The following is a 20492-nucleotide window of genomic DNA, read 5'->3' on the forward strand; positions in this document are numbered from 1 at the left end:
CTCTTCTCCTGAATCTCAAGAGAAGGGGAGCAAATACGTGGGTTGTTGCTGGAGGTAGCAGCCATCAAAGCATGTCTTCGTGAATGACCAGATCAGTGCTGGATTTTCAGACAGTTGACGCTGTTATCCGTAAAGATATTAGATGATCCTGAGAGCGGTTATTCTGGGAGAAAAAAAAAAAAATCAACTCCTCCTATGTGAGCTGTGTAACAATTAGGCAATTCTGAAATTTCAACTGAGAGGAATTTAATTAAGGCTCTAATAGCTGATTAAACTCATTTTAGATCTGCTGGCAATTGCCACTGGTTACGTAAGTAACCTGAGAAAAAAGATCCCCGTCTTTTACTTACTTCTGTTTTTAATCCTGCTGGTAGCCAGAGGTCTGATCCTTTTAGGTGCTCCCCAACATACGGTCCTCACAGCACCCCGAGCCGAGTGACCTAGGATCCCGGCTGAAAAGGCAAATTCCCAGGCCTCCTCCCAGACCTACTGATGCAAGCCTTCCAGAGATCTAGGAGGCCGCATTCTTTTTAAATTTTTTTTTAATGTTTATTTATTTTTGAGACAGAGAGAGACAGAGCATGAATGGGGGAGGGGCAGAGAGAGAGGGAGACACAGAATCTGAAGCAGGCTCCAGGCCCTGAGCCGTCAGCCCAGAGCCTGACGCAGGGCTCTAACTCACGAACCGCGAGATCATGACCTGAGCCGAAGTCGGACGCTCAACCTACTGAGCCACCCAGACGCCCCTAGGAGGCCGCATTCTTAATCCGCCCCCAAGAAGGTCTTGTTCACACCCAAGGCTCATGGTCCCCCATGTATTTAAAAGAAGCAGACCCTGGGCCTCATTATGCAAAAAGCAGCTCTCGATTTCACTCTGCCAGCGGCCATCTGAGGCCCCATGGCCTCAAAGACAAAGTGACCCACACTGCTCTTGAGTGGTTTCTTTCTTTTTTTTTTTAATTTTATTTTATTTTTAATGTTTATTTATTTTTGAGAGAGAGAGAGCATGAGTAGGGGAAGGGCAGAGAGAGGGGGAGACAGACGGTCTGAAGCAGGCTCCGGGCTCTGAGCTGTCAGCACAGAGCCCATCATGGGGCTCAAACTCACAAACCGGGAGATCATGACCCGAGCCGAAGTCGGACGCTTAACCCACTGAGCCACCCAGGCGCCCCTTGAGCAATTTCTGTGTAGAAGCTTGTTCGTGTATACGGGGCAGGAGAAAGCTGGTGTCAGTGTGACCTCTGGTTTCAGCAGACTGTAACCATCTGGGATGAGCTTTAGATTGGGTCTTGGTTTAAAACAAAAATCACTGGGCTCAACTGCGATGTACTCCAGGTAGAACACATTTCAACTTCCTATCAGGCCACGGTCGTGACTCAGACACCCTTATTGTGGCTTCCAGATCAATCGAATTCAGATCCGCTTTTGCTTTCAAGCATCAGCCCAAGACACAAAATTACTCGTGTGTAAAGCTGCCATCAGCTTGTTTTTGTGTTAGGTTTGCATGTCGAGGCAAGAAGTGATGCTAATCGATGATGCTGTTTATGCTAAGTATGGACATTAAATCATTTTAAATTCCCTTCACGGCCATTCATCTCATGTCCTTTGGAAGACTTTATATTTCAGGTGGAGAGAAATTGGCCTCCTGTTTGTTTTGTTTTTCTCCTTCAATTCATCTTCCTGAAGAGTTAATTACTCATGTTTTCTCCAGCTTGGGAGTAAATCACTGCTTATTATCTGGAGTGAAATGTGTTGCGATGTTTCGCACACGCCAAGTGTTTGTTTTAAGGCCTGTTTGCCCTTTGGTTATGAAATGAGCTAAGCAGGGCCAGTCAACCTGGAGCAGAGGCAGTGTGAACTCTGCTTCCATTGTCGGTTTTAATAAATTTCCTCTCTGATTTTTAATTTAGCAATCCCTATTGTCTTGTCTCCAAGGAGAGGAGCTGGGTAAACAGGCTACTCTCCTCTTTTAACTTTGAATTCTAAGTGAAAAAGGACAGTATGCTACAGTCTGAATCGAGTTCCATTCAGCAAATATTTATTGAACTGGCTGGTGGGTGAGCCCTGTGCTGCGGCCGAAGTGGGTTGTGTGGTTGTAGAAGCTGGGCCAGGATGGACTGTTGAACAGAATTACCAGTCAAGACAACCTGGGTCTCAGCTCCTGCCGCCCCCAGCCATTCAGTCAGTCTCTAAGTTGTGTTGGTTGTTCCCCCTGCAGATCTCAAGTTCATTCTGGCCTCACCAGGGGGTCCTGTGTCCCAGATCAATGCAGCTGCCTCCCAGCCCATCTGCATCCAGAAACTTTGAGCCCCAAACTGTTTCTCTGCACTGCGTTGGGAAGAAGTGTTCTAATACATCAGACCGATTTTATCCCTCCCCTGATTAAAAGTATTCAAGAATCCCTGCCCCCACCCCTCCACACACTTCACTCGCCCTGAGGATAAAGACGGAACCCCTTAACAAGCCACCTACCGGCCCTGCTGGTCTGGCTCAGAGTTGGAAGTCACTCCCTGTTGGAAGCATTTTTTGGTTCCCTTCCAGAGCAGGAAGCTGTGTCTTCGGTAGCATCCTGTGCTCACTCCCAGCGTGACCATTATCTCCCTTTGTTGCCATTGAGCTTTGACTCCTCTTCTCCAGCCGGATGGGCAACTCTGGGGATGGGGGCTGGGCCTGCCCTGTTCACTGTTGTGGTCCCAGAGCCTCCTGCGGTGCCTGGAAGAGTATACAGCAGTAAAGCACCAGATGCACCTACCGAGCCACGCATGAAGAAGTGAGAGCATTCAAGGGCGGGAGGGGATGTTCCAAAGGCACAGGAAATGCAGAAAGGCATTCCAGCTGGAGGATTAGGCTCCATGCAAGAGCTGGAAAGCATGGGCAGGATTTCAATCTGTAGAGGTGACAAGGGGAGGGATTTCAGGTAGAAGAAACAGTGCAGGCAAAGGCAGGAAAGTAGGTGTTGATCGGGGAGTGTTTATGAGAAGGGAAAAGTGTATGCGTTGTTGCGGGTGCGTAGAGGTGTGCGTGTGTGTGCAGGGTATGTGTATATGGGTCGTCGTGCATGTATGGGTGGATATGAGTGTATATATGCCTGCATTGGGAATTTGGGTAGGTGTGAGTGTGTGTATGTTTAGGTGTGGGTTTGTCTTTGGGTTTATGTGTAGATGTTTAGGTAGACTGATATATATCCGAATATGTATACATATATGAGTATGTGTAGGTGCGAGTGTATCGGTGTTTGGAGGTGTACATGCCAATGCAAATGTCCTAGCATGAGGGTATGTCTAGGGTGTCTGAAAGAGAGGAAAAGGACAGAAAGCAGAGAGCAGGGAAATTGGTGAGATTGATTGATTGTTGTAGGGTCCATTAATGTTAAGGGGAGTCTGCATTTGATTGTGTAAGCAGTATGAGTCATGGAAGGATTTGAGTAAAGGTAGATGTATGATTTTGGCATTTTGATATGTTCTTAGGAGGTGGCTTGGAAGCCCAGAAAACCAGTTATGAGGAGATTTTAATTGTCTCTTGTAAGCATTTCGTGAACAGATCAAATAAGATCAAACATATCACTTTGAAAGGAGAGCCACAAACATCTTTTCATCACCTAATTTCTTCCAGCCACTTGTGGCCTCTGTGACATCTCTCCAAATTTACCCAGACACGAAGGGGTGAATGCTAACTTATGACAGTTTCTGGAGATGAAATTGTCTCTGCCCTGAGAAAATAGCAGCTGAACATTTTGATAAGTAATCGGTGCCCTTTCACAAAACATTTTCCAAGAGCTGAAGAGAGATTAGCTTTCTAAAGGCACTGTATTTAAATTTTATTAATAAAAATGAATAAAAAAATCATTACAAAGTTAATTTCCCCTCTTTATGGTTCTTTTAACAGAATCACTTTTCTCCATCAGAGGTCAATTATTTTTCTTTGTCCTCAAAAGCTTAGTATATTTGCAGAAAACACTCAAAGGTTTATCACCAAAATTCAGTTTATTTTGAAGGTAAAGATTCTTTTTCTCCTCCCACACAGTCTATTTGGGTGAGTTTGGGACTGTTTTTAATTATAAAAAAAATTCATGATAGAGATAAAAAAAATTGCCTGCCTGTGCCTATTTGTTGTATATAGAGTGTTTATAAGAATTAAAATAGTGCTAAGAATAGTGCCTAATACATACTAAGTGCCCAGTGAATGTCAACTTTTATTATTATAAGAGCTCAAGCAATGCCATCCAGACTTTATTGCTGTCTTCTCTATTTCTTAGTTCTGTAGTCTCTGATAGGTTCTTCTGTCACGCCACCCTATGCTAATCATCCCGGTACAAGTCCCAGGGAAAACTCCCATTGGCTCAGCTTAGGTCACATGCACATTCATGAGCCAATCACTGTGTCTCAGGCACCAAGTGTACTGATTTGCCAAGTAAGGGCCATGTGCCTATTCTTTTTTTTAAGTTTATTTTTGAGAGAGAGAGAGAGAGAGAGCGAGCGTGTGCACACTCATGAGCAGGGGAGGGGCAGAGAGAGAGAGGACACAGAATCTGTAACAGGCTCCAGGCTCTGAGCTGTCAGCACAGAGCCCGACGAAGGGCTCAAACTCAAAAACTGCAAGATCATGCCCTGAGCCAAAGGCAGACACTTAATGGACTGAGCCACCCAGGTGCCCCTCCCTAGTTTTTATCTAATGTCTTTTTTCCTGTTCCATCCCCTCACCTCATCCAGGACACCCCATAATATTTAATCACAAGGTCTCCCCAGGCTCCTCTTGGCTGTGGCGGTTTCTCGGCCTTTCCTTGTATTTTGATGACTTCCACAGTTTTGAGGAGTGTCGGTCAGCTATTTTTAAGGATGTCCTTACACTGGGATTTTTCTGATATTTTTCTTATCATCAGACTGAGTTACGTGTCTTGGGAAGAAGAGACCACAGAAGTGGGGCAGCACTGCCCTCATGTCGTATCGAGGGGACCTACTACCAAACTGACCCACCCCTGTTGATACTTATCTTAATCATCTGGCTGAGGAGGTGTTTATTGGGTTTCTCCACTATCAAATTTTTCTTTTCGGGGCGCCTGGGTGGCGCAGTCGGTTAAGCGTCCGACTTCAGCCAGGTCACGATCTCGCGGTCCGTGAGGTCGAGCCCCGCGTCAGGTTCTGGGCTGATGGCTCGGAGCCTGGAGCCTGTTTCCGATTCTGTGTCTCCCTCTCTCTCTGCCCCTCCCCCGTTCATGCTCTGTCTCTCTCTGTCCCAAAAATAAATAAAAAACGTTGAAAAAAAAAATTTTTTTAAAATTTTTCTTTTCTCTCTCTCTCTCTCTCTCTCTTTCTTTTTTTTTCTCCAGCAAAAATTTCTAGTTGCATTTCTTCCCTGATTTAAAAGTGAGTCCTGGGTTCAGATCCTGATTATCCCACTCTCAAGCTGTAGATACTGAACAAGCTGCTTAAACCCTGTGCCCGTGCCTCGGTCCCATCATCGATGACCCAGAGATAACAGTAGTAACATCTTGTTCATGTGTCTATTTTTAGAATTACACGAATTAATATGTATAGCTCCCCAGACTGGTGGAAATGGGAAGTCTTATTTTTATCATCTTGTGTGATCCTCACAGTCAGTCTGTAAGGAGGGCACTATTAATTACCTTTAAAATATAAAGAAAGCTCCGGTGAGCTAGAGTCCCACTTCAGGTAAAACATGAGCCTCGCTTCAGGTGACCCCGCTTCTCTCTCTCTCTCTCTCTCTCTCTCTCTCTCTCTCTCTCTCTCTTTCTCTCTCTGTCTCTCTTTCTTCATCTCACTCACTTGTGCCCTCTCTCTCAAAAAAAAATAAAAATAAAGAGAGAAACCAAATTTCATAGAGATTAAGCAGCACGCTGGGTTTTACCGACAGAGTTTCAGTTCTTGCTTTGCCATTTATGTTGTGACCTGCACAAAACAGGTCTCTTTGAGCTTCAGTTTACCTACTGAGCAGTGAGGACAATCATACTTCCTCACCTCCTGGAGTTGTTCTGAGAACTGAACTGAGTCCGATAATGCGTGGAAAATTCTCAGCACTGTGCTTAGAAACACATAGTAAAACCCCCAATAAATGTTAATGATTGGCTTTATCAAACCCCCCAATAAATGTTAATGATTGGCTGTATCATCATTGTCCAAGTTCCCACAGCTGGGGCTTGGCCATGTCAGAGTTTGAACCCACACTCCTCTGCAGAGAACCAGCAAGAGTCAGCTTTGAGTGAAGCTTCAGATTTGGGCACCGTTGGCTTCTGTGCAGCTGACAACTCCCAACCAAGAAGGCTCTGGTGACCTCGTTCTTTCTTCTCCGTCTTCCAGCTTGGTTCTCCGAGCCATCCTGAAGATGGCTTCTTCTTCTCTGAAGAAACCAACTTCTTCAGAGTTGGGCATGTCACTGGGCCTCTGTGGGGACATGGCCACTGTTCAGAATTCTCCATAATTAAACATCAAGTTGCAAGCTGCACAGCCTTCATTCACCCCTTTCTAATCCTCTGTCACCCTGATCCCGATAAGGAGGGAGCTGGGAGGGCAACTTCTCCCGTGCTTTGCATGGAGCTTTAGATCCAAAAGACCTTAGAGATCATCGGGTCCACCCTCACTCCCCATCTCTGTCACAGGGGAAGAGACTGAGACCCAATGAGATCAAAGGTCAAGGGCATGTTGTCAAGGGAAGTCGGGTCTCTGCCTCCACAGCTGGCGCTTCTGCTGCAGAGGCTCACCGTTTTCCCAACGAGAGGCTTAAGAAAGGTTGGGTTAACGATAACAGAGCCACATATGGAGAACTTGCTGTGGATCCAGAGACGTTTGCCACCATCATCTCGCTCTAATCCTCAAGGCACCATAATGAAATTGAAATATTTTCATTTGGTGGTTGAGGGAACTGAAGTTCAGAAAGATGCTGTGGCTTGCACAGGGTCACAGGGATTTGAGCCTGTCTCTCTGACCCCGAGGCTCATGGTATTAATTATTCTGTCTCCTCTCCCTCTGTGCCATGTGAGGGAGAGAAAAGAACAGTCCCTGTGGGGATGGGGCTGATCCCTGGGAAGTTGATGGGTCGGTATGTGCACGTCCACGTGGATGTATCCAACACAGACACACAGAAGTGTGACTTCCTGTCCTGATTGTGTGTAGATCTAACTGGAAGTTTGGCAAGGCCTCGTGGAACTTCGTTTTCCCTTTGGGCTCCAAAGACAGGACCATGGCTTCCACGGTGACTGTATCACTTCAGTTGCTCTGATGCCTTGAGAACTTACCCCAGGGGGACTGTCGCGGCCAGGAAATGTACGGACTCCTCCAGGTCAGGCAGGACTGCTGACCTAAAGTTATGGACTCCGCCACGTGGGGTGTGCACGACCCTGAAGCAAGAAAAAGGTCCAGTTTAGAGAATAGCAGGACAGTCACCCTCAGCACAAAGACGGGAGCTGGGAGAGTGCTGGATCACTACTGTCCTCAGGGTACACGGGGTCCTTCCGTTTGGGACACGACTGTTAGAGAAGGGCACGTGCGGAATTCATATTCTATGCCCATTTAGTGCCTGTGGACACTGAGGCAAGCATAGGTGATGTGAGTGAAGGTTCTTCTCAATTCAGGGTTTATTCCTTTGACTGTTGACGTCCTGTCAAACACTTGAGAGTGGCCAGAGCACCTTTTAAATTGGCATTGGCATGATGGTCTTGGATGTGTCTGGAAAATGTAATACACAGAGGCTTTTCAGCAGCCTCTCTCAGTGGCTCTGTGTCTGGGGGGCTGAAGTCGATGTGAAACGTGAGTGAAGGGGAGAATATAGGTTTCAGTACCTCATTGTTTTGCTGAGGGTGCAAGATTCCATAGCTGAGGCAAACGTGCACACACTGATCAGTCTACTAGTAGTTTCCAACTCACTGACATTTTTAAGAATTCAGGTCAGGTGCTCATTGATTCGATCAGCAGCTGTCCATTAACTCCCTCCTTTCGCCAGGCCCTGAGTTTAGAAGCTGTGATCCTCAAAATCCATCAGTGTGTATTTTAAAATCCCTCCTAGCCTGGGAAATTGTCATCTCATCAGAGAAACACATAGCTTAGTGAGGTATAATATTATTACGCAAACAGAAATTGGATATTTAAATCGAATTAAGGATTTGTGAATGAAATGTTACCATGTCTGGGAGTTCCTTCAGTGTAATACAGGGGAAGTGGGTGGCAGTATAAATGAAACAAGATTGGCCATGAGTTAGTAATTATTGCCACTAGAGAATGGGAAGATGGTGATTCATTACCCTAGTCCACTTTTGCATAAGCTTAAAATTTCCTATCAAGAAAAAGAAAACAAGGATGGGGGCACTTGGGTGGTTCAGTCGGTTAAGCTCCCGACTTCAGCTCAGCTCATGATCTCACGGTTTGTGGGTTCGAGCCCCGCATCGGGCTCTGGGCTGACAGTTTGTAACTTGCTTTGGATTCTGTGTCTCCCTCTCTCTCTCTCTCTGCCCCTCCCCTACTTGCACTCTGTTTTTCAAAAATAAATAAACATTCTAAAAAAAGAAAAGGAAACAAGGATGAATTGAGGGGTCATAGAACTCCCACCTTCATCCAGGTTACAGAGGGACATATATCCCCAGTGACTTCCATTCATCTTTTCCCTCCTGGGGAACAGACTGGATGAACTCTTGAGGTAAATCTCAGCTCCTCACGGGGACCTGCAGGGCTTTGCATCATCTGGCCCCTGCGTGTGTGGAGTGCTTTCCCTTCCTTCCTTCACTCCCCCAAACCAGCCCCCCACCACTCATCTTGGACTTCCAATCTTGGCTTCAGTGCCACCTCCTCAAGGAACCCCTCCTTGGGATTTCTTCCCCCCCCCCCATTTGCTCTCTTAGACCCAATTTTTCTTTCTTCCTCCCAGTTTGTATGGTGTATGTTTTTGTGTGATTATTTGACTCATGTCTGCCTTCCCAATTAGCATAAAAATTCCATGCAAGTAGAAACTTCACTGCATGCCTGACATTCTCCTTGGTGTCTAGTGTAGTGCTTGATACCCGAAGGGCCACTCCATAAATACTTATGGAGTGAAAAAAATCTCTGTTAATCCCGTCTACAAACACTTGACTGACTCTGTTCAAATCCCTTGTGAAAATGCATATAGGAGGGTAAAGTGAAGGCACTCTGTTTTCTCCTATGTGGTATATAGAATCCTGGGGCCAGGATTTGGGGATCTGGGGAGCCTACCAGAGCAGCCTGTCAGACTCAAAGGAGGAGGGGGCTCTCAAGATGTAGGGCAGCATGGAAACAGCAGCTTCGGCCCTGATCAAGTTTTTCCAACCACCACCTGCTTCCACCCTCCTTGGCTGACCGGTGGGTGCTTACGTAGACATGGGAAGGGAGAGACTAACTTAGGGAGATCTGGGGAGTTACTGCACTCCAGGAAACCTTCGCCACCTCTCTCCCCAGCAGTCAGCCTTGGGCGGGGACCTTTGCCTGACTCCACGGTGTAGGGGACAAGATGTGGTCAATGACATCACCAAAGATTCTGCTGGCTAAACAGTCTTTGCGTTAATTTATGTTTCTTGGGACATTCGGGGCTGTCTGTGCTGGGAAGGAAGGGTCTTGGAGCTATACTACGGTTACCACGGATCACTTAATAGAAACACGTTTGGATTCACACAGCCCTATGGTAGGGTTCTGGTTCCCTCGCTTCCCAGCTGCTTGAGTTTGGGCAGGTTACACAACGTCTCTGTGCTTCAGTTCTCTGAACTGTAAAGTTGGAATAATAATCCTTACCCTGTAGGATTCGTGGGGATCAGAGTAACTGGCAATATTGATACATTTCCTGCCTACACAGGAGTGCTCAAAAGTGACACCCTTATGAGACGGCATGAAAGAGCTGCCATGGAGAGGTGCAAAGTTCTGTGTTACTGGGGAGAGCAGGAATGCCCTTCCCGATTACGTGATACTTGAGCCAAGTCTTGTGCGCTAACTACAACAATAAAAAAGTGATGGCAGCCACCAGGTACGTTACATGCTGAGTTCTGTGCTCAGTGCTTCGTGTTCATTTTGGCTCATCCAGAGCTCCCCACAGTCCTGAAAGGCATAACCTGGTGCCATCTGCATTTTGCAGATAAAGCTCAGAGAGGTTAAGTGACTTTCCTAAGGCGAGCCAGCTCATGGGTGAAGCCGGGATCAACACTTAGTTCTGTTTGACTGCAGTAAGCCATTCTCTTACCAACTAAACTACTCAGCTGCTCTTGAAGGTTTGCGTTTTCCAAGAGAAGTGGAAAGAAAGGATTGATGGAACTTGTCCCAAAAGAAAAAGCTTGGAGATCTCCTATTTGCTTATGTATTGGTATTAGTTCCATCTTTGCCCTACAGCCGATCGATAGGTTTATCCATCATTGTTTCCTGGCTGGTGCCAGGACATAGTCAGTGCTCAATAAATCTGTGTTGAGTGAATGAAGAACGTGATGGGCTCAACATTCTCCCCAGCCTGTGTTACACATAGCAGCACAGGAAGATGAACAAGTGTGTTTGCCCAGATTACCTTACTGCTCATGCTACTGTCATAAAACAGAAGGTATCACCGAAGCTGGACAGTTTTGCCATTGGCCGCATGGAACATTGTGCTCTAAGCAGCAAACATTTTCCAGTCCAAATGATGAGGCGATCTGAGGGCACTCCGTCTGCCTTATCTCCTTCCACGCCGTCACCCCTTTCGGCGTCCGACGTGTTTGAATTCTGTTTATGGGCCTGCAATTCGTTTCTGGCGACACTCAGGTTACAGGAGGGGAGGTGAGCAGGTCACGTCAATGCAGACGAGCCTGGACTTGGCACTTAGCATCTCAGACAAGGTGTTTCCTTGAGGTTGATATTACAAATGAAGCTGTGACCCGCGGTGTCAAGCAATTGCATGTGGGAGCGAGAGGAAGAAGGAAAAAGCGTGATACCGGGAGCGGCTTCTTCCCGGTGCATGTCTGAATAATGCCAATAAGCTGTCAAATAAAATTAAGGTTCAAAACATACAGGCTTCAGTTTGATTTCACTAACGTGCTGGCTGCCGCTTAGAGAGGGAACAGGTCGGTGCTGTTTTGACGCGTCTTGGTGCTAAGCGCTGAAAGTCTCCTCTCCAGGCCAAGTTAATAACAGTTCACTTTAATTTGCAACTTTATTTTTTTTTTTTTAATTTTTTTTTCAACGTTTTTTTATTTATTTTTGGGACAGAGAGAGACAGAATATGAACGGGGGAGGGGCAGAGAGAGAGGGAGACACAGAATCGGAAACAGGCTCCAGGCTCCGAGCCATCAGCCCAGAGCCCGACGCGGGGCTCGAACTCACGGACCGCGAGATCGTGACCTGGCTGAAGTCGGACGCTCAACCGACTGCGCCACCCAGGCGCCCCTAATTTGCAACTTTAGTAGAACGATATCTGAGGCTGAAATGAAGCCCTTCATTTCCTCTCCTGCTTGCCCTCCTTGTGTTGACTTTCCTGTCCATCCTCCTTCCTTCTAGCTCTCCCGCATCATCTCCCTGTCTCCTCACCCTCTCTCTTGGCACCTTCTAAAAGTTTCTCCCTGTCCTTGTCTCTCTCCTGTACCTCAAAGAAAAAGTGTGGAGTCCCTACTACGTGCCGGGCTCTGCGCTGCCTGCTCATCACAGACGGTCTTGTTTAATTGCCACAACATCCTTGTACAGTAGGTGGAGTTGTGCTATTTATAGGTGACACACAGAGGTTCACAATGACTCAGAGCTTAACTAGGGTTGTGCAGCTGGTACATGGCAGAGGTGGGAATCCAAGCCTAGATTTCTCTGATGCTAAAGGTCCATGCTGTTCTCCTGCCGCCAGTGGTCCCGAAATCTGCCAGAACCTTGGAGTCTCCTGGGGAGATCTAGCAATCTCAGTGCTTGGGTACCACCGCCATATTAATTAGCCTGGGAGAGGCAGACCTGGGGGCCGTCCAGGATTCTTCTCCTTTATGTCTGTTTTTCTTAGCATCGACACCAAAGTGTGTATTGAAGTATGTAGCAGAAAAGCCCTCAGGATGGGTAGGGTTCTTGTCCCAGACCTCTTATGGGGAAGGACTTGCCTTTCTAGAAGGTGCTGCAAGAAATCACAGGTGTGCCTTTGCCTTCCTGATGCAGGTGGGCAAGTGGGAGAACCAGAGCCTGAGCCTCAGGCACGCCGTGTGGCCGAGGTACAAGTCCTTCTCAGACTGCGAGCCGGACGACAATCATCTGAGCATCGTCACCCTGGAGGAGGCCCCCTTTGTCATCGTGGAAGACATCGACCCGCTGACCGAGACGTGCGTGAGGAACACTGTGCCGTGTCGGAAGTTCGTCAAGATCAAGTGAGTCCGGGGATGCTGTCGGTTGGATGTGCCCAGTCCTTTAACACAGCCTGTATCATTGACAACAGTGGTATCTGTAATATAGTAGTAAAATTTAATACACAATAGCTTATTATAATAGTACATCATAACCTGTGATATTAGATTTTTTAAAGACTTCAGTAAATAGCTGGACTTATGCCAGCTGGTCTGCATTCACTTACTTCCGGCAACGGCAATTGCAGGTAGGTGGTATTACCTGTCTTAGAGATTTAAACTGAGTTATGGGCAGATTAAGAAACATGTTCAGGGGCGCCTGGGTGGCGCAGTCGGTTAAGCGTCCGACTTCAGCCAGGTCACGATCTCGCGGTCCGTGAGTTCGAGCCCCGCGTCAGGCTCTGGGCTGATGGCTCGGAGCCTGGAGCCTGTTTCCGATTCTGTGTCTCCCTCTCTCTCTGCCCCTCCCCCGTTCATGCTCTGTCTCTCTCTGTCCCAAAAATAAATAAAAAAATGTTGAAAAAAAAAAAATTAAAAAAAGAAACATGTTCAGGGCCATCCAGCTAGTAAATGGAGGACCTAGGACCCAGACGCCGTCCACCTGCTTCACTGCCAGTCCTTAACCTCTCTGCCAAACTGATCCTCCCCTTTGGTCTTTCCTTAAAAAAAAATTTCATGTTTATTTATTTTTGAGAGAGAGACAGAGACAGAGTGCGAGCAGAGGAGGGGCAGAGAGAGGGAGACAGAGAAGCCAAAGCAGGCTCCAGGCTCCGAGCTGTCAGCACAGAGCCCGAGGTGGGGCTTGAACCCGTGAGCCGCAAGATCATGACCTGAGCCGAAGTGGGAAGCTTAACCGACTGAGCCACCCAGGTGCCCCCCAAAAATTATGTTTTAATTTTTCTGGCTGCTCCCTCCTCCAGCCCTGCACATCTGCTTCCTTCCATCTCTTGTATATATCCCAGACACAAACTTTTCAAAAACTGAAAACTTCTCTCTGTGGGGAGGTCATGATACAGCTGTACCCCTCACATACGACCTTATGATGTGATCAGTGTGGAACTGACCTTCTGGAAGTTTCCCAGCTCACCGACAGCAAGCCCACATCACCTCTGGGCCGTTTCCTCATTTATTAACAATCAAAGGAAGAACTGGCCATTTTTATGAGAGCTTCTGGTTAAGTTTCTCCCTAATATGTAGGCCCTTTGGTGAAGCATAAAGCTTCATGACCAGGTCTAAGGCCCTGGTTATAGTTTTCTGGTGCAAACACAAAGACACGGCCCTTGTGGGGGATTTCACCAAAAGGAAAAGGCCTACCATTGGAATATTTCTGTGAGTATTTTCTGAGTGTGTCCTTTCATCTGGATATTTCTCCTGTGTCTTTTAAGTCTTAACCACTCCCTCCCCAAGTTGGGTTTGTTCCCCCTCCTTCCAAAGAAACCTGGAGAGTCTCTGTACCTTGGTCTGTTCAGGGCACTGTGACCAGTCACCACAGAGTGCATGGCTTAAACACAGACACTTCTCATAATTCTGGAGGCTGGAGTCCATGATCAAGGTGTCCAACCAGGGCCCTCTGGTTTGAGACAGCCATCCTCTCACGGTAGCATCACATGGTGGAGAACGGACAGAAGAGAACCAAGTTCTCCTGTGTCTGTTTCCAAGGACGCTAATCCCATTCATGAGGTCCTCACCCTCTGACCTAATGACCTCCCAAAGGCCCCACCTCCTGACCCCATCACATTGGAGTTGAGAGTTTCAACACATGAATTTGAAGGAACTCAAACATGGAGTCCCTACCACTCGATCTCTTTATCACCCGATTTTATGGCTTATAGTTTGTCTTTCTCCCTGGAGGGCAAGCTGCCTAAATACAGGAAACATGGCTTCTTAGTCTTTGTACAGCCAGGGACCCACAAAACATGGCACAGTAATGTTGATAATGATTGAACAGATGAGCACCTGGATACTTTTTGTCCCACTCTGCAGATTCTGACCGAAGCCTTCATTACACAAGGTGCAAATCCCCAGAGCTCAGCGCTTGGGACAAAGATTTTTTTTTTAATATGATTGTTAAATGTATTATGAAGGCAGATTCTGGTTTGGAGGGAAAAATTTTTTTTTATCAAAATTCTGAATAGATTAGTCAATAAATAAATATACTTGAAGCACAGTTCGTGTGTGAGGCATAGAGCTGTGCTGAGCTGGGATGACAAAGGACGGGATCTTACGGTATAGCGTGTACACAGCTCAAAAACAACTCAGCCCGGAAAGGAAGGACAGATCCGTGTTAGGATACGCCTGGTGAAGGATATAAATAAGGCGGTGTGATAAGAGAGTAACGTGAGGTGAGATGCAAGATGACCCAGAAAAGGATGACGAACGTGTGAAAAGCTGGGGGGCTGGTGGGAAGGAGCCTTCCAGGTACAGGGAATAGCAGCTGGAAAGTCCCCAAGGGAGGAGAGAGATTGGCAAGTCTGGGCAACAGAAGGAAGCCCAGTGCAGGGCTAGAGAGTGACGAGCTGGCAGGGGGTCGGGGGGGAGATGGAAGGGGTAAATGTGGGAACGTTGTCCCAGGAGGTTTTGATTTGGACAGGTGTTCCTGGAGTACAACGTGGTCCGATGGAGAAGGCAGAGTGTTGGGTGTGAGGCCAAGACTGTAACCTCAGTAGGGCACCCCCTTTATGACAGCAATGCCTGCTTTGTCTCAGTAGGGCCAATCCAGTAGGGCCTCTTGGGATCCACAGTCAATAACAGGAGCTTCAAATCTTTAAAATCAGAAGCTTTGGAGCTGACAACGGTAGGTCACCGAGTCCTGAGCCACATTCATATGGAGAAAACGAACCCCCCAATAAATTACTCTCTTTAAAAAATTGACTTTTTTTTTTTTTTACGGGACAATATAAACAGATTAACAGGTTCAAATTCACCTTTTTGGTTCCTGTGGGAGGTGGCAGCTTGCGGCTTCCCTTTTCCCACTTGGCGACAGGACAAGTTTACTGAACATCGACATGAAATCGAAGTGTCTGAAAGCCATAGACAATTACTGGGACCCGTTCGTCCCAACATTAACACATAGCAGATCAATGGCCTTTCCTAAAGGTAATATCTCTGAGGCAGGCCGGTTGGTTCTAAGAAGGATTCTGTGAGGTAACGTGGTTATATTTTTTCTGGGTGATAATCTCCCAGGGTAAAGCGTTTGTCTCTCACTTCTGGCAAATGGTGGGGTCTTGAGGACACAAATCAATCTTCTAAAAACATAGGTGACAGGAAATGAGCTGAGAAACCAAGCGTTTCTTTTCATCTGTTCGTTGGGTGTTAGGGCATAAAGAGAGAATTGAGGAAAAATTAGCTGGCTTGATATTTTGGGGAAAAACGGCCATACTGCCAGTGAATCCCCCAAACTGTCAAATTGTTGGTAAGAAGAGAGGATATGTATTCTTAAGCACTTACCTGAGAGGCACTTTGCATATTTGTTTTCATCTTCCCAACTATCCCACAAGGTAAGCCCTCACCTTTTCACTTTGCAAGTAAGTAAACTGAGGCTTATGAGTGAGGAGACTTACCTGCATCTTCCTGGTTGTTAGGGGCAGACCTAGGACCTGAAACATGGCTCCGTCTGACTTGCATGGCCGTGATCCTGTCCACTTGCCACACTGGGAAACTGCAGAACTGGAGAGCTGGGTCACTTATTGGATCCCTTTCCCCACACTGGCTTCTATGGGTCATCCTTTCTTTTGGGTGAGGGTGGGGAATGGGGAAAGATTGCATTGGGCGCATTTCTTAGATGGCTGTGTAGTTAAGTCACGCCCCCCCCCCATGCACATATCCAAGGGCTGTGATGGGAACCAATTGAAAATTTCTACTTACAAGCGGGTCTGTGTTTCCAGAATCCCCATGATAAATTCATCTGTTGCATTCGCGGCATGTGTCTTTTTCACCCTGTGTCCCTTAGGGTTTAATGCCATGTCTTACACACAGTAGGTACTCAGTGGGTGCTTGTTGGGTGAAAATGCATTAATGACCATGGGTATCTATACATATGCCTACTATTAGGAGACATAGGGGAGATGATTAACTCATTAACTGGCCGAGGTTCCCAGCAATGCCAAAGAATACCACCGTATGCCTGTGACCCTGAATCTTAAGTCTGGGGCATTCATAACTCCTGTCCAGACTCTCCCAGGAATCCTAACCAAGGGAAGGAAGACCCTATGATAGACGAAGAGAGGGGGAAGAGAGAGAAGGAGACGCAGGTGGGAAGAGGGAGAGAAGAAGCATTGATGCATGGCCCATGGTGGCCAGGAAGAAAAAGAGAGAATTGGATCTGACCATGTTTTTCAAAGAGCCACAGATTAATACCCAGCAGGAAATTGTTATTTGGACCTGCCATTGATTTAATGTACCTAGGACACATTTCTATCATGTTTGTGGCATTTTGCAACCCGCTTCCATTACCCAAAGTCACATTGTCAAAAGAACCCATGTTCATGGACAAAGATATACATCAATGGTGCTTGATGTATGTGTATATCTGATTATATATGTAGTATATACTCACTGCAGTTGATTTGGGGGGGGGACTAAAAATATGAAAAAGAGAAAAAGTTATTCCTCGCCATTCAAAAATAGCTTTGTTTCATATTTCATTGTTTTTCCATCCAGATATAGTTTATAAGCTCATCTGTTTTTATATAGCCAGGACTGTTCTGTATACATCACTGTGTAACCTACTTTTTTTTCTATGATATGGAAATGGAAGTGATTTCCTATTGTGATGTTGGATTTCCACAAACATCACTGTGGTGCTTAGGTAACAGTCTGTTGTGTAGATGAGCCAGCAACAGAATATTCAGACAGAGCATGTATCTCGGGACATGCATAAGTCAGCTGAGCCAATGGGATGCCCCATCACAAGGTAGCCCAAGTGTATTGCCCAGAGAGCTGTTCATCGTCCTACACGAGCTGTCTAACTGGGAAAACCCTGTTTCCTTCCTTTTTTAAGGCATTTCTGATTTGTATGGGTGTCCTTTGAATATGACTCAGCCAGGTTAATAAAGCAAGGTGGCTGGTGCAAAGCAACATATGTCACCTTGGTAGTTGACGATAGCTTTTAAGAAAGCAGTACCCTGTGTATTTTAACAGGGCTTTTTCCTGATCAAGGACACTGCTATTTAGTATGTCACCTTTTACACTCCTGCTATGTAGGGAGGGAGGGAAAATGAAATGAACGAGCCCTCATTTGACAGATGACTCCATCAAGACACATTAAGTCTGTGGACTCAGGCACAAGGTGGACCCCAAGTCTTCTGATTCTCAGCCAAGTTTTCCTCAATAAGGAAAGTGCCCTTCCTACGTAAGGCAACTGTTATTTCTTCTCTTTGGTTGCACACCTCTATCTGCAGTGGTAGGATAAAGCAAAACTCTCCTCCCACTGAGAGTTTTGTGTCTTCCTTCCTTCTTCTCTTTTCCTGTAAGGGTTTATAGTGTGGCTTAGATCATGTTACTGAACTCTAGTCAAAAGAGGTTGTATGTGTTATAAACTTAAGAATAAGTCAGTTAAGTGTTTGACTTCAGCTCAGGTCATGATCTCACAGGGTGTGAGTGTGAGCCCCATGTCAGGCTCTGTGCTAAGAGCTCAGAGCCTGGAGCCTGCTTCGGATTCTGTGTCTCCCTCTATGCCTCTCTGTCCTTTCCCTGCTCACGCTATGTTTCTCTCTCTCTCTCTCTGTCTCTCTGTCTCTCTGTCTCTCTCTCTCTCTCTCTCTCCCTCCCTCCCTCCCCCTTTCTATCTCTCTCAAAATTAAGCGTTAAAAAATTAAAAAAAAGAATTAAGAGGCAGTAATTCTTATCAGTGTAATGGGGGAGACAAATACTACCTAAGAGAAATGTCATGAAGGGTAATCCAACAATTAGTAGAAAGCATGGTACATGGTACAAATAATAATCACTCAATAAGTTAGCCATTGTCATGGTTACTCTCATCCTTAAGAACACCTTCTACCTGTGCTGTTGTAAACTACTGCATGTCCTTGGAAAAGCCACATCCCCATTTTTGAGCCTCTGTTTCCCACATGGAAATAGTGGAAGCGTATAGGTAATGACTGCCAACAAATCTTCCGGCGCTGATATTCTACGGTCTCGCGGTGTTTTCCTACAGCAATTCAACTAACGAGGGGATGAATGTTAAAAAGTGCTGCAAGGGGTTCTGCATCGATATCCTGAAGAAGCTCTCCCGCACCGTGAAGTTCACCTATGACCTCTACCTGGTGACAAACGGGAAGCACGGCAAGAAAGTTAACAATGTGTGGAACGGAATGATCGGTGAGGTAAGTGGTCTTCCTCCCCCTAGGGCTGTCATCCAGACTGGGGCCCACAGTGCTCAGGGGTGGTGGGAAGGAGGAATAAAGGCGCTGTGCTCCTTTGCCTCGTGTGCAGGTGGTCTATCAACGGGCGGTCATGGCGGTCGGCTCGCTCACCATCAATGAGGAGCGTTCTGAGGTGGTGGACTTCTCTGTTCCCTTCGTGGAGACGGGGATCAGCGTCATGGTTTCAAGAAGCAACGGCACGGTCTCACCTTCTGCTTTTCTAGGTATGTGAACGCCATGGTCGCTGCCATTTACCTATGAGGAATTATAGGTATTTGTCTTGTTGGCTCAAAGGATGGAACCAAGGAGGACCTTGCTCGCTTCCATTTAACAATATCAGTGCATTCCTGAGTGTGTTGTATTTGGTGTGTTTTTTTTTCTTAGGTTTATTTTTGAGGAGAGACAGAGACAAAGCATGAGTGGGGGAGGGGCAGAGAGAGGGAGACAGAGAACCTGAAGCAGGGCTCCAGGCTCTGAGCTGTTAGCCCAGAGCCTGACGCGGGGCGCGAAGCCACGAACTGTGAGATCATGACCTGAGCTGAAGTCTGACTCTCAACCAGCTGAGTCACCCAGGCACCCCCAAAGTGTGTCATATTTGAATGATCCCAATTCACATCCCCCCTGTCACCCCATTAACATCTTTCATTTATCTCTAACTTGGAACTATTGGCTGAAAATACAAGCGTGTATTCAGATACTGGTCTTGATTGTGTGCAATGTAGATTAGTAGATATATGTCTTAGAGCCTTGAAAACATTTAAAAAATAAATCTTCTGTCCGTAGTTCATTTAAATCAGCCCATAAGCCTTTATATGGTATCCTCGTTCCCATCTTCCACCCCTCACTGATGTGACAGCCATTTATTTACTGGCTGTAAAGGTGAAATAATGATGAACGTGCCGTGATTTATACCAGCACTCTGATAAACAAAATAGAAGTAGCCGGAAGAGCATACACTGATTGAAAATTAATGGAATCGTATTTTAAATGTGACTGTCCTTCAAGCTGAATGGTTTGGAAGGGAGGAAATTCCTTACTCTTAACTATTCCATAAATGTATGTTTTGACATAAGTTTTGTTTTGTTTTGTTTTGCTTTTTTGTCATTTGTGTTTGTGTTTTGGTTTTGGTTTGTTTTAGAGCAAGGTAGATCTCTATTTTCTATCTTGTTTTCCTTAGCAGTGTCAGTATTTATGCATTAAGTCGCCTGGCTACAGGTGTAGAAACTGCATGAGACATAGCCAAGTGTTATTTTTTTTTTCTTTAAAGGATGGTATTGTGTGGAGTGTTTGGTTACCATCAGCGGTTTTTGACAGTAGCTATCTTGAAGATGGTGGGATTTAAATTCCGTTTTCCTTGGCACCCCCATCAGTGGGTTTGTCCCAGATTTGGGAAGGTAAAATTGAACATTGACCCCAAAAGCAAACTGCATGACAGAGGGAACTAATTAAAGTCACTGAAATTTGTTACATTTTTCCAGATAGACACACACACACACACACACACACACACACACACACACACACACACCCTTGTCTGGTAGAGACCTAAAACTTGCAGACGAGAGCCAGTCTGTGGACACTGGCTCCAAGCCCATAGTCTTACTTGTCCACCATCTTCTTTTATATGTCATAGCGCATCCAGTGAAACCGTCCGTGTTTTGTTCCCTTCAGTGGAACATTGACTAACAGGATTTTGGGTGCCGCCTCACTCACAGAGACCTATGGATTTGCCATTTTCGTTTCTGATAATCCATTTAAGCTGTTGAAATCCTTACCACTCCCTGGATTTGATTTTGCACTCCTTGCTTCCATTCTCGTAACCTTTGTTGGACTAACGTGGACCTTGACAC

At 46.2% G+C, this 20492-nt stretch overlaps 1 protein-coding gene across 1 annotated transcript in view; it reads left to right on the forward strand.

Moving 5' to 3' along the window:
* Positions 1-20492, forward strand: part of GRIN2A (glutamate ionotropic receptor NMDA type subunit 2A) — a 372891-nt gene that overhangs the window by 283006 nt on the left and 69393 nt on the right. The window contains exons 6-8 of the mRNA XM_058711579.1: positions 12099-12304; positions 18435-18603; positions 18713-18866. Coding sequence (XP_058567562.1) covers positions 12099-12304; positions 18435-18603; positions 18713-18866 — 529 coding nt within the window. The remainder of the gene's footprint in view (positions 1-12098; positions 12305-18434; positions 18604-18712; positions 18867-20492) is intronic.

The sequence above is a fragment of the Neofelis nebulosa genome, chromosome 18 (genome assembly GCF_028018385.1).
Source record: "Neofelis nebulosa isolate mNeoNeb1 chromosome 18, mNeoNeb1.pri, whole genome shotgun sequence".
In the NCBI taxonomy this organism is placed as follows: domain Eukaryota; kingdom Metazoa; phylum Chordata; class Mammalia; order Carnivora; family Felidae; genus Neofelis; species Neofelis nebulosa.